The sequence below is a fragment of the Mytilus trossulus genome, chromosome 5 (genome assembly GCF_036588685.1).
Source record: "Mytilus trossulus isolate FHL-02 chromosome 5, PNRI_Mtr1.1.1.hap1, whole genome shotgun sequence".
NCBI classification, from domain to species: domain Eukaryota; kingdom Metazoa; phylum Mollusca; class Bivalvia; order Mytilida; family Mytilidae; genus Mytilus; species Mytilus trossulus.
The window spans coordinates 28,195,837-28,208,096 of record NC_086377.1 but is presented as its reverse complement, the minus strand read 5'-3'; the positions used below and the strand labels follow the sequence as shown (position 1 = coordinate 28,208,096).

The following is a 12,260-nucleotide window of genomic DNA, read 5'->3' as shown; positions in this document are numbered from 1 at the left end:
TTGAGATCTCACATTTTTGCGCCTGTCCCAAGTCAGGAGCCTCTGGCCTTTGTTGGTCTCGTATTATTTTAATTTTAGTTTCTTGTGTAAAATTGGAAATTAGTATGGCGTTCATTATCACTGCACTAGTATATATTTTTTTAGGGGCCAGCTGAAGGACGCCTCCGGGTGCGGGAATTTCTCGCTACATTGAAGACCTGTTGGTGACCTTCTGCTGTTGTTTTTTTTATTTGGTCAGGTTGTTGTCTCTTTGGCACATTCCCCATTTCCATTCTCAATTTAAATTTCAGCAGGACTATTTTCCACAGAATTCTAAATTCTCCAAACAAGAATGCTATTTGTCAGTTTAAGCAAGAGTAAAATGTAACATGCTTTACGTTTAACATACGCTTCAGAATGTTCGCTTCTCTTCTTTTAAAACTTTTGCCAGATATTCGGAATCTTCTGGCTTTTTTCAGGTAGTGCCATCGAAAGATTTTGCACTCTAACCTCTATTTTTCTTTTCACAACTTTATTTGAGATGTGAATTTCTTTTATTTATTTCTAGTTTATGAATGAAAACATGTGCCAATATTAAAAATCTTGAAAGGACATTAACAGCAAAACTTTCAATTGCTTATATTTCGAAAAAAAAAAGCATTTGGATCGACCCAGCGGTTTTGTTTGCTTATCTAATTCCCTCCAGTATAACAATTAATATATCAATCTTTTCAAAAAACTTTTTTTTTAAAACAGAGTAGCAAATATTATTAACTAATATTAAATCACATTATAATAAATAAAATGAAATATATTGTCAAACTCAAATGAGATAAATTAAAAAATGCATACTATATATAATAGTCTTTGGGTGTTACTCTCTTATTTGTATATGAGTTGTAATACAATAACTCAAAAACTTCAAAAAATAAGCATCCGTTAACATTTCCTTCCATTATTTCATTCAATCTAGACATATCATATATCAAGAGACAAAACATACATTTTAAAATTGAGAATGGAAATGGGGAATGTGTCGAAGAGACAACAACCCGACCATAGAAAAAACAACAGCAGCAGGTCACCAACAGATCTTCAATGTAGCGAGAACATTTCCTGCACCCGGAAGCGTCCTTCAGCTAGAACATATGTTGCAAAATGGGAAAAAGTTTAAAAACAATGTATCTTAATCTTTCTTTTTATGATGAAGGATACCAAAATGAATTAAGATACCAACGTACAGATGGGTCTTTTAGTGCATTTGGTAATTCTGACAGTCATGGAAATATGTGGTATGTTATTTTTGTTTATTGTGAAATACAGGAACTAGTAAGAAAAGATATAACAATCCAAAAGTACAAAATAAATAACAAAATGTAATGTTGTTTTTTTTTACTATTTTTTTTATCTGGTTCCCTTTTTTGTACTTACAAATGTTTTCATTTTATAATTTTTAAACGACAGATTTTTTTGTTAATTTAAATTCTTAATATATTAAGTTTATAGGTAATCAAAATCAAATTCAGATTCGATGTTTTTAACTTTCTGTTATAGGTTATCAGCTTATGTTATTAAGACTTTTCAAAAAGCAAAGACGCATATTTTTATTGATGATAATGTTATTATCAAATCAGTCAAATGGATCATATCCCATCAGTTATCAGATGGTTCATTTCCGGGCTCAATGTATACATACTATATGCAGGTAAGATTTTTTTATTTACCTTCTTAACGTAAAAGTCCTTTTTTATGATTAAGAAAATTTATATTAACTGCAGTAACTATATAATCAGCTTTTCCTATTAGTATGAAAAAAACCCACCTTTTTAAGATCTGTATCACAGGCAACAATAACAACAACAAATTGATGCAAAGCAAACAATAGTCCAGGAAATCGACACAAAAAAACCCAAAGATACAGCAAGATCCAATGAAATTCATCTCGGATGCTCCAAAAGGATAGGAAAAGCTGGTTCAACATGTAGCACCATGGGGCTGTTAGTATGGGGTATACATTCAGTCTTAATTTTTATTGGGTAAAGTTCAAATGATGAAGTTTTCAGAAAAAAAAAAACCTATTATAATATTCCCTTTGCAACGAGCTTTATCAAATAGTTTCCAAGAAACCATCAACCATCAACCAAGTAAATGGTAATTGAATTCGCAAATTTTGGAATATTGTGTCAAGGTCAGACATGAAAATATATGCCCAATGAAAGAGATAACTGAAAAATTCCAAAAGAACAAGAAAGTTTTAAATTGCAGTGATAGATGCACTCATCTCTTTTGTAGACATTTTTTCTTCACAAAAGTATTCTGAATATACACGTAAATAATTTCAGGTAATTTAACTGAACAAAAGACCGGACTTACCATTCCCTTCCAGATCAGATGAAAACAACGACAAACAAACAAAAAACAAGCAATAAAGACTACTATGATTTATTATATACCATTTAGTAATAGTTCCAATTCGTGTAATCTTAATTTCAATTGCAAAATTAATCTTATTTTCCATACATGACGTTAAAATGTTTAATGTGTATAGGGGATCGCTGTTCCTCCTCGCTCCTAAAATCCGTATTTGACATTTTTGATTCGAAATGCACGTATGAAACGCATGTAAGATTCTTCTTAAAATTAATTTGTAAGCGTTGTATCTTAAATTCAATTAATTTTTGTTTATTCTTATATGATCTTATAACTATTTTCTTTTATAGGACAAAACAGCAAATGAAATAAGTTTGACTGCATTTGTGTTAATTGCTCTACAGGAAAATTTACATTTGCAAGGGGTAGGTTATTATAGACACCATATTGCAGAATGGTTAAAGTACTATTCAAGTGTGTACCTAATGCATCAGCCAGTACTATAACATGTATCGATGTGGATTATAGCTATAGACGATGCAAAATATAATACTGAAAAAGGAGTGAATGTTTCTTAATAATAGGAAAGGTACTTTTTCTCGAATACCAACGAAAATACTTCCTTTAAGAAATTACTAAAAGATTTGTGTCTTCGTTGTTGGTTATCTAAAAGTATGCACTACATTTCGAAAGTTATGACAAGCAAATTCCTTATGATTTAAATTTAAATTTTCTTTTAATGAGTAAATCATAAAAAAGATGTAAGTGTCAGGTTCAGTTGGCAAATCCATGTCTTTGAACGGAAAGCTTATCAGAAGATCTGTACTATTCAAAACTATATAATTTTACGTAAAAGTACCATACAAATAATATCGAACCCAGAGGAAAGTCCTTAAATGAAAGTCCGTAAACCAACGGCAAGATCAAAACGTCAAACGATTGGATATCAACTGCCACAAACTTGACTTAGTACAGGCTTTTCTTATGTAAAAAATGATGGATTAAATCTGGTTTTATATCAAGCTAAACCTCGTCATATAATGAACACTGCTGTGTTAATTACTATTGCATAGCAATTGACTATTGATAATGGTTGAAAAAAAAGCACTTATCATGGTGAATATTATTTGTTTTTAAGCTGCCTGCGCAGATGAAACTAAACAGAAATCATTATCGTTATTATAGTCAATTAATATAAAAGTTATGTTAGATTTTTACTTGTAGATTCAATCCTTATAAAGATGAAATATTAATATGAACTAATTGCATAAGATTTCTCAAGTTCCACCTCCGATACAAGAATCTTGAAATATATTATTGAAATATGCTTAAATCGTGTACACTTTTAACATTAGCGTTAGCCGAATAACTCAGAAATAGAAAAAAAAGAAATATAGTCTTGCGTAAGATTTCATTCTGTAAATATTTTGCGCTCAATTTCGATTAAGAAGTTCACAAAATCACCCTTTGTGAAATAGAAATAGATATATGGATGAAGAAATATAATGCTTCAATGCAATCCCTAGATACGTTCATATATGTTTTTGTATGTAGGGTTATGTCATCTTATTGGAAATTTTTAATACTTGTTAACATTTTACCTTTTTTATACATTGTATCTTATAGATGACACATTCAATTACTGATGCTGTTACGAAGGCTCAACATTTTCTGGAAACTAATATCTATACAGTTAACGACATCTACTGCTTAGCCATTACTAGTTATGCTTTGGCCATACGGAACAGTTTATCTTTTGATGCAATCTTTAACAAGCTTGGAACACATGCTGTTGTAAGAGGTAAACATACATGAAATTCATTACGTTTGTCTCTTGGAACAAATGCTGTTGTAACAGGTAAGAAGACATGAAATTCATTACGTTTTTCTCTTTGAACACATTCTGTTGTAAGAGGTAAGAAGACATGAAATCCATCACGTTTGTCTCTTGGAACACATTCTGTTGTAAGAGGTAAGAAGACATGAAATCCATCATGTTTGTCTCTTGGAACACATTATGTTGTAAGAGGTAAGAAGACATGGAATCCATCACGTTTGTCTCTTGGAACACATTATGTTGTAAGATGTAAGAAGACATGAGATTCATAACGTTTGTGTCTGGGAACACATGCTGTTGTAAGAGGAAAGAATACATAAGTTTCATAACGTTTGTCTCTTTGAACACATGCTTTTGTAAGAGGTAAGAAAACATATGATAATTACGTTTGTCTCTTGGAAAACAAGCTGTTGTAAGACATGTACGAGATAAGAAGACATACAATTTATTACATCTGTCTCTTTGAACACATGTCGTTGTTAAAGGTGAATTGACACATGAAGTTCATTACGTCTATTTCCTGGAACGCATGCCGTTGTAATAGGTAAGAACACATGAAGTTTATTACGTCGGTCTCTTTAAACACATGCCGCTGTAAGAGGTAAAAGGAAGGCTCCATGTTGAAGGCCATACTTTAACCTATTATGGTTTACTTTTTAAATTGTTATTTGGATGGAGAGTTGTCTCATTGGCACTCACACCACATCTTCCTATATCTATGAAATGTATTACGTTTGTCTATGTAAACAAAACATCTAATTAAAGAGTCACTGTTTTAAAACACATGTTCCTAACCAGACATCACATATTTTATCCATACACATTTATGAATCGAAATCAATTCGTTTATATTATGAAATTGACATTTATAATGGTTTAGTAATCGTATACTGCTTGCATTTTCTGTTTTAAAAATCAAACACATTATCAAATTATCAATAAGGATATTATTTGGTGTTGTTCATGTAATTTTACCTTTTTACCTCATTAACAAATTCTAAATTGCATTTACGACGTGTTTGTTTTTAAATTTTGGCGGGAAAGACAAGTTTCTATTGACGAATGATATTTTAATACACTAACTCTGTAAATTGTTTGCTACTTTCGGATAATTAAATGTAAGATCACAAAAAATACTGAACTCCGAGGAATATTCAAAAGAGAAAGTCCATAAGCAAATGGCAAAATCAAAGGATCAAACACATCAAACGAATGGATATCAACCTGTATATTCCTGACTTTGTACAGGCATTTTATTACGTAGAAAACGGTGGATTGAAGCTGATTTTATAGCTATTTAAGCTATAATTTGTCGTATACAATTCAAATATATTGAGAAGGATGTGTGAACATAATAAAAAGATCAACAGGTAAAATGTAAAAAAAAACAGGGACACAGCATTCAACATTATGTTATTATCTTTATCACTTGAAAACATATTATAATAAATTATTCTCATGTAGATGATATGAAATATTGGACCTACGCATCTTTATCATCATCAAACGGGAATGCATGGTCATCATCTTACATGCAGTCAACTTCAATTGATATTGAGACATCAGCGTATGCTCTTCTTGCATATACAGGACGTAATTTACCTTTAGATGGGTATCATGTTATGAAATGGATAATAACGCAAAGAAATTCGAATGGTGGATTTGCATCATCACAGGTATTTGTTCGAAATAGTTTGAGAAGATACAAAATAATTATATTTTATTAATTGCAAGGCATTTGAGCCACTGAGGGGATATGGAATACCATTATTTTTTTTTCTCTAAAAAACACATATTTGGACAAGCTTTTTTTCTGTTCTAGAAATATAATGAGCATAAAAGTCTAAGTATGATAAGCTATGTCAGTGTTAAATTAACAATGACACGCTTAGTTAAAAAACAATTATTGTTCTTGCCTCGTTGCATTTGCGTTTTGAATTTAAAAAAATAAAATGGTTAACTTATACACATTTTTATTTAGAAGATAATCTCTGTGTGCGATAATGTCGAACTGTTTTGAAGACCCAATTTTGACCTTTAGTCGTGATGTTGTCTCTTTGACACATACCCCATTTCCAGTCTAAATTTCATTTTCAGTATTACCTGTCGTGTTCTTTGTTTCTATCATTTCAGGATACAGTAGTTGCATTAGAGGCCATTACTGAATTTGGATTGTTTGGTTCGCAGCATAGAGACATGTTAATTTCAATCACAGCTGGAAAATTTTCCAAACAATTTACGGTTGATTCTGCAAATGCTCTCGTTTTGCAGACTATTGAGGTAAGCAGTTTCTCTATTCCTACTTGAAGTTAATATTTAATCTCTTTGTCAATATAATGCAATTTGATGTCATACAAGTGAAAGGTTCAGATAGCTATCAATCCAGGTTCAAGCCACCATTTTGTACATAAGGAAATGCCTGCTCTAAGTCAAAAATAAGACTTTCATTTCATGTGTTTGAGCTTTTGATAATGTTAATTTTGCCATTTGATTAGGGACTTTCCGGTTTGAATTTTCCTAGGAGCTCAGTATTTTTATGATTTTACTTTTTTCAATCACACATGTACGCTTCAGACAGTCATATTTTAACTTTCAATGCAATGATGTTTTCGGCTGGCTGGAAAACTTCACAATTAGGATAAGTTTTGTATCGCAGCACTTACATGCAAAATTGACAGGTTATTTGAATAAACTCTGAAAAATTAAATTCCACGAAATAAATTAGGAAGAATTTTGTAAATATTAGCAGACAACAATAACATGTCCTTTTAAAAAGGAGTTTGAAAATACCACACAAACCAAATTGTTTACAAAAGCAATCGATCCGTTTTAAAATAAAATTGAGAATGGAAACTGGAAACTTGTCAAATAAAGTCATCATAGATACCAGGACTAAATTTTGTACATACGCCAGACAACAACTCAATTATGTATAATTAAAATGTTTAATAGATTATTGTTTTCTCTTGAGTAGATATTGACAGCACATATTATGTTAAGTCACCGTGGTTTTATTTCTTTAGTTACCAAAGCCATATCCACAAAATGTACTGATTGAGGCCACGGGAGAGGGAACTGCTCTTGCAGAGGTAATATTTATTATAGTTATACTCCTTAAAATATTGTACTGAAAATGCATTTGATTCTTGAATTCTTATCAATGAATAGTTTGATAGATATAAAACTAAAAACAAATCCTAATTACATGTCTGATCTGTTATTTCGATGTCAATTTACAGTGAACAATCTAACCAGACACACTCAGGGACCAGACAAAATGTCGGATTAAGCAGTGTCGGAAAACTCAGGTTTTTTGCTGTTATGATATTGTAATTAAGATATTTATCTATGTTGGTATATTTAGTTGTTAACAAAATAATATTAAAATTGTGCAGTTTAGATACCGCTGAAACAATCATAGATAGAAACTGTGTCTTTCAAAGAAGGATGTTGGAAAACTTACGTGTCGGATAATGCAGTTTACACTGTATATACGTGTATCACTAACATGTGTTTTAACTGTCTTATATTGTTATATCCAGGTTTCTGTTCATTACAACATTGAACAAAGTCATGGTACCCAGGCGTTTCACGTGTCTGTAAACATTGATCAGGAAACATTTGTCGTGTTAGAGACAAATACGTGTGTTAAGTATGTATGTAAATATTAATAATTCCTTTGAAAAATAAATGGTTTATAAATAGTATAAACAGTGCTTTCTAAAACCAATTAAAGCCTGAAAAGGTAAAGCAACATGCTAATATCTAAATATGTATCGATAAAACCTTTGTATATAGACATAGCTAAATCGTTTGAACAACATTGGTTTATAAATATAAATTAATGTTCTTTCTTAAACCACTTGAAGAATGTAAACATATAACAACATGTTAATATCTACATATGTTACCAGAATTTTTATTTTATTTTTGTTTGAAATAGAATAAAAGGATAATATTTAGAATTAAGTTTACATTAATAAAAATTAATAAAAAAACAAGCACACATTTCAAATGTTCAGTTTACTTGGTGCATTTACAAACATCTACATTGCCTTAAGTACGACTTGATAATATTTCTAATAATTCATCAACAACTTTATCAGTCTTTACAAACTGCAAAACCTTGCATTAAAATGCATATTTGTCCGAAAAGAACACATTTAAATGTTCCGACTTTAATTCGCAATTGTTTGGCTTTCAGCGTTCGCGTGGAATAAATGTAAGGCAAATCTATAAAAAACACTTTGGACACATGGCGTTATGTTGTATTGTTTTCAAGTTGTATTAAAGGATAACATAAAACAAAGTTTGTTTCGATTAACTAGTTTAATAAACATTACAATATTTAGCTTTTGTTCGAATCCATAAACCCAAATAACTAGCATTTAAACAAATGCACTGGTACACAAAATGTTCAAACTACCTCTGTAAACAAAGAAGATATTATCGAAACATGGCAAAGCGATGACAGTTCATACAATTAGTTACTATAAAAAGACACTCGGAAAACAAAATCAACAATATTAAAAAACGAAATAAAAAAAAGATGAAAAACTTAGAATGTTCCTGTCATCCACATCAACCACATTAAAATATTGGAAAACAACGTTCATATTCTGACTTGTTAAAGGCATTTTTTTATGTAAAAAAGCTACATTACAACTGGATTTGTGTTTAAATATTTCAAATTTATATCTAAAAAATAAAAAAATAAAGAAAGAAAGGTATACCGTTACCTTAATGAGACAGCAAAGCGAAGAAAGAAAAAAACCATGGTCACCTGTACTTCTGTCAACAAGCAATAAATAGATATCAAAAGTACCAGGACTGTAATTTAGTACGCCAGACGCGCGTTTTGTCTACATAAAGCTCATCAGTGACGCTCAGATCTATAAAACGAAACAAGTACAAAGTTGAAGAGCATTGAGGATCCAAAATTCAAAAAAGTTGTTCCAAATACGGCTAAGGTAATCTATGCCTATACAATGTGATTATATGTTAAACAGATGGCTAAGGCGAGGGAAAAGTGGAATGGCTATTTTAGAAATTGGAATTCCGACTGGGTTTCAAGCAAACCCTGATGAAATTACTCACATTCCAACCCTTAAGAAGATTGAGGTGGAAAATAGGAAACTTATACTATATTTTGATGAGGTAATTTATAGTTTCACTACTTTCAATGGTTAAAATAAGGATGGATGTAGCGAGATTAAATTAAAGTGTGTTATCTTGTTGGAAAAGCAATCGAGATGAATTTTGAAGATTTTTGTTTAATGAAAACTGTGATTAAAATCCTCTTAGACCATTTGCACTTTATTGTTTTAATTAGACATGTGCAATTCAAAAAGTCTTGTGGAATATCATACTTCTGTTGTTAAATCAGTACGAGAACTAAAGCACAATTTAAAACAAATAATCATAATTAAGCTCTTTTGTCGCTATGACACAAGACATTTCCTTTAGGGAGTTAACCTTTGTCGAGAGTGAGTAAAACAGCATGCAATTATATTTTTAAAAGTATGGATCTAAAACATGTATATTCTTCAGGAGAAGTTTTCACTAGAAAAAATATTTTTTCATTGAGATTGCTTGTGCAAAATTGTATGCGAAATTTAGTATAGAGTATTTATTACCTTTTTTGAAAGTCTAGTTCTTAATATATGTACATGTATGTATAATTTTTACTTTTTTCCTGAGTGTTCCTCGATAATTCAAATCTTTTTTTGGCAATGCGGACTAATGAATTATGAAATGTTAATTGCTCCATTGCAAGGAAGTCAGTGCAGTTATTTCGATATTATGCATTCGACCTGTCAATCATATATAGTTTTCATGAGAAGGCGAATTGTAATGCAAGTTGTGTTTGCTCCCTCAAATCACTTTTGGAAACAAATGCATGTAGTTACAATGCAATTCGAAATATTATGTTTGAAAAGGTCTATGATTTAGATGATCCATTATTATTTGTTCTGAATCTACATCCACCCTGCATTAATGACGAGATAATAATATTTTTTAGTTTTTTTTACTATTTTCGAACTATTTATTAAAACTTACATTTTCTTACATTATAACCTTGTTTTATAGATATCAGGTTATCCAGTCTGCATCAAAATGAAAGCCGTTCGTACAGGATTGGTAGCAAAAACGAAACCATCTGTGGTTAAAGTTTACGACTACTATAAACCTGGTACGTAAACACACTGATACGTTATTTAATCTATAATAGTATATCAATATGCTCGTCAGTAGTGGTGTTTAACTCTGACTAGAAAATTATAGACGATGAAAAACGGTGTTCATCCCCATGCAAGTTTATCACCTATCCGGCCGCGTTGTTTAATAAGGTTTATAGAAATTGGGTGTATTTTTGTGTTGTTTTTTTGTTGAATTTCGACCGATTGATGAATTTTAATCTAGTATATTGTAGTTTTGAATAATAATCATTGTATATACTGAGTTAAACTTTCATCGCCTTTTAATAAAGGATTAATCTTTGAATATTTCTAACCAGGAAATATTCGTTATATTTTCTAAGTTTTAAATTATTGACAAATGTAAAGTAGACTAAATGCTTTTCTCTGTAAAATGCGTGAATAAATAGTAGGTTGACAGTTTATTGTATGATTCCTATTTACGTGTGTGACGAGTTTGCCAATATCAGCACGCAGTGAATCAAGGCCTTTTGTATTCACTAAAATAAAGCATTTTCCACTTAACTTTCACCAAAACGAGACTTTAGTTTGTGTCTACAAGCGTTGTATGAATGTTACTCCAAATAAAAATTGAGAATGGCAATTGGGAATGTGTCAAAGAGACAACAATCCCACCATAGAGTGGGTCATCAGTGCAGTCTTCCGCAGCCGGAGGTGTCCTCAGCTGGCTTCTTAACAAAAATGTGTACTGTTCAGTGATAGTGGACGTCATACTAAACCCAAAGCATGGTACAAGAGATACTTTCAATATTTGCGTTATCAATAATTTTTGTCTACAAAGTCATATGTGTAAGCTATATCAAAGCCACATTTGTGTTCTTTTAACATTTATTTACAAATTATGTTGATTAATCATTTTTATATTTAGAGCTTCAGTTTACTACGTTTTATCAATCTGGTATTCTCCAGAAGTCTAGCATTTGTGACATTTGTAAACCGTGTTCACAGTGTAGACAGTAAGTAATTATTAAACTCTTCATAGATATCAGGATTAAAACTTTGAAGTTGCACAAGACACGCGCGAATGGTCTACAAAAGACTCATCAATGACACTCAAATAACAAAAGTTAAAAAGGCAAAATAAAGTACGAATATGGCAGAGCATTGAGAATTAAAAATTCCTAAAAGTTTTGCAAAATACAACTAAGGTAATCTTGTCCTGAGGTAGAAAAGAAAGTTTTGTTTACAGTAAATAAAGTATTTGATTTTAGGCTCAATATCAGTAAATGTATCTATCAATCCAATCAGCCAATGAAAAGTGAAACTTTCTCATAAAACGGTTGTGGTGTATTTGGAAATGAACAATAAGAAATAAGGTGTTGTGCATTAGAGAATGGTTATTCGTTCATGGAAAAATTGTGAAGCGTGCGATGTGGAAATTGTTAAGTGGTTTACGCCTTTGTTATTATTTCTTGTTTTTCTACTTTTATTTAATGTTTCAACACAGTAGTGTTCTATTAGAATAGATTTGTCATGAATTGTATTAGCGAAAAGTTTATATGAATCAATATATTTAACAACAAGTTGCACTGTCTGATTTTAACCTTCCATAATTAGTGTTTGGTCGACAAATTATACACACAGCTTATGTCAAAAGTTATACATATCAATGTATTATGTGTCTGTACCTATATTTTATACGAGCAATTACAATTATTGTTTACACTTTTGGTCTATGCTGATCTGTTATTTTTCAGATGATTTACTATTGACGAAGATGGCCTCTAACACAACTATGCTGCTTGATCAATTGATTACAAATGGAGACAAGTTTAAACATACATGACATATATAGTGTTAAATAAAGAAAATTAAATGTTAAACTCCAGGTCTTTTGTATTTAACTTCTTTAGTAA

General features: G+C 30.8%; 1 protein-coding gene across 1 annotated transcript; it reads left to right on the top strand.

Moving 5' to 3' along the window:
* Positions 1 to 1,192: 1,192 nt before the first annotated feature.
* Positions 1,193 to 12,227, top strand: LOC134718726 (CD109 antigen-like). Its single transcript, XM_063581415.1, has 12 exons — positions 1,193 to 1,271; positions 1,534 to 1,684; positions 2,700 to 2,774; positions 3,976 to 4,150; positions 5,651 to 5,862; positions 6,320 to 6,466; positions 7,210 to 7,275; positions 7,729 to 7,838; positions 9,196 to 9,343; positions 10,277 to 10,379; positions 11,273 to 11,360; positions 12,102 to 12,227. Exons 1-12 carry the CDS (start codon positions 1,267 to 1,269, stop codon positions 12,103 to 12,105), a joined length of 1,284 nt encoding a protein of 427 aa, XP_063437485.1. The 5' UTR covers positions 1,193 to 1,266; the 3' UTR covers positions 12,106 to 12,227.
* Positions 12,228 to 12,260: the final 33 nt, after the last annotated feature.

Bases quoted from the DNA above. Each gene is read 5' to 3' on its own strand.
- LOC134718726 (XM_063581415.1), top strand. The intron at 6,467-7,209 runs GTAAGCAGTTTC...TTATTTCTTTAG, and splicing joins TCGTTTTGCAGACTATTGAG to TTACCAAAGCCATATCCACA. The intron at 7,839-9,195 runs GTATGTATGTAA...TATGTTAAACAG, and splicing joins GAGACAAATACGTGTGTTAA to ATGGCTAAGGCGAGGGAAAA.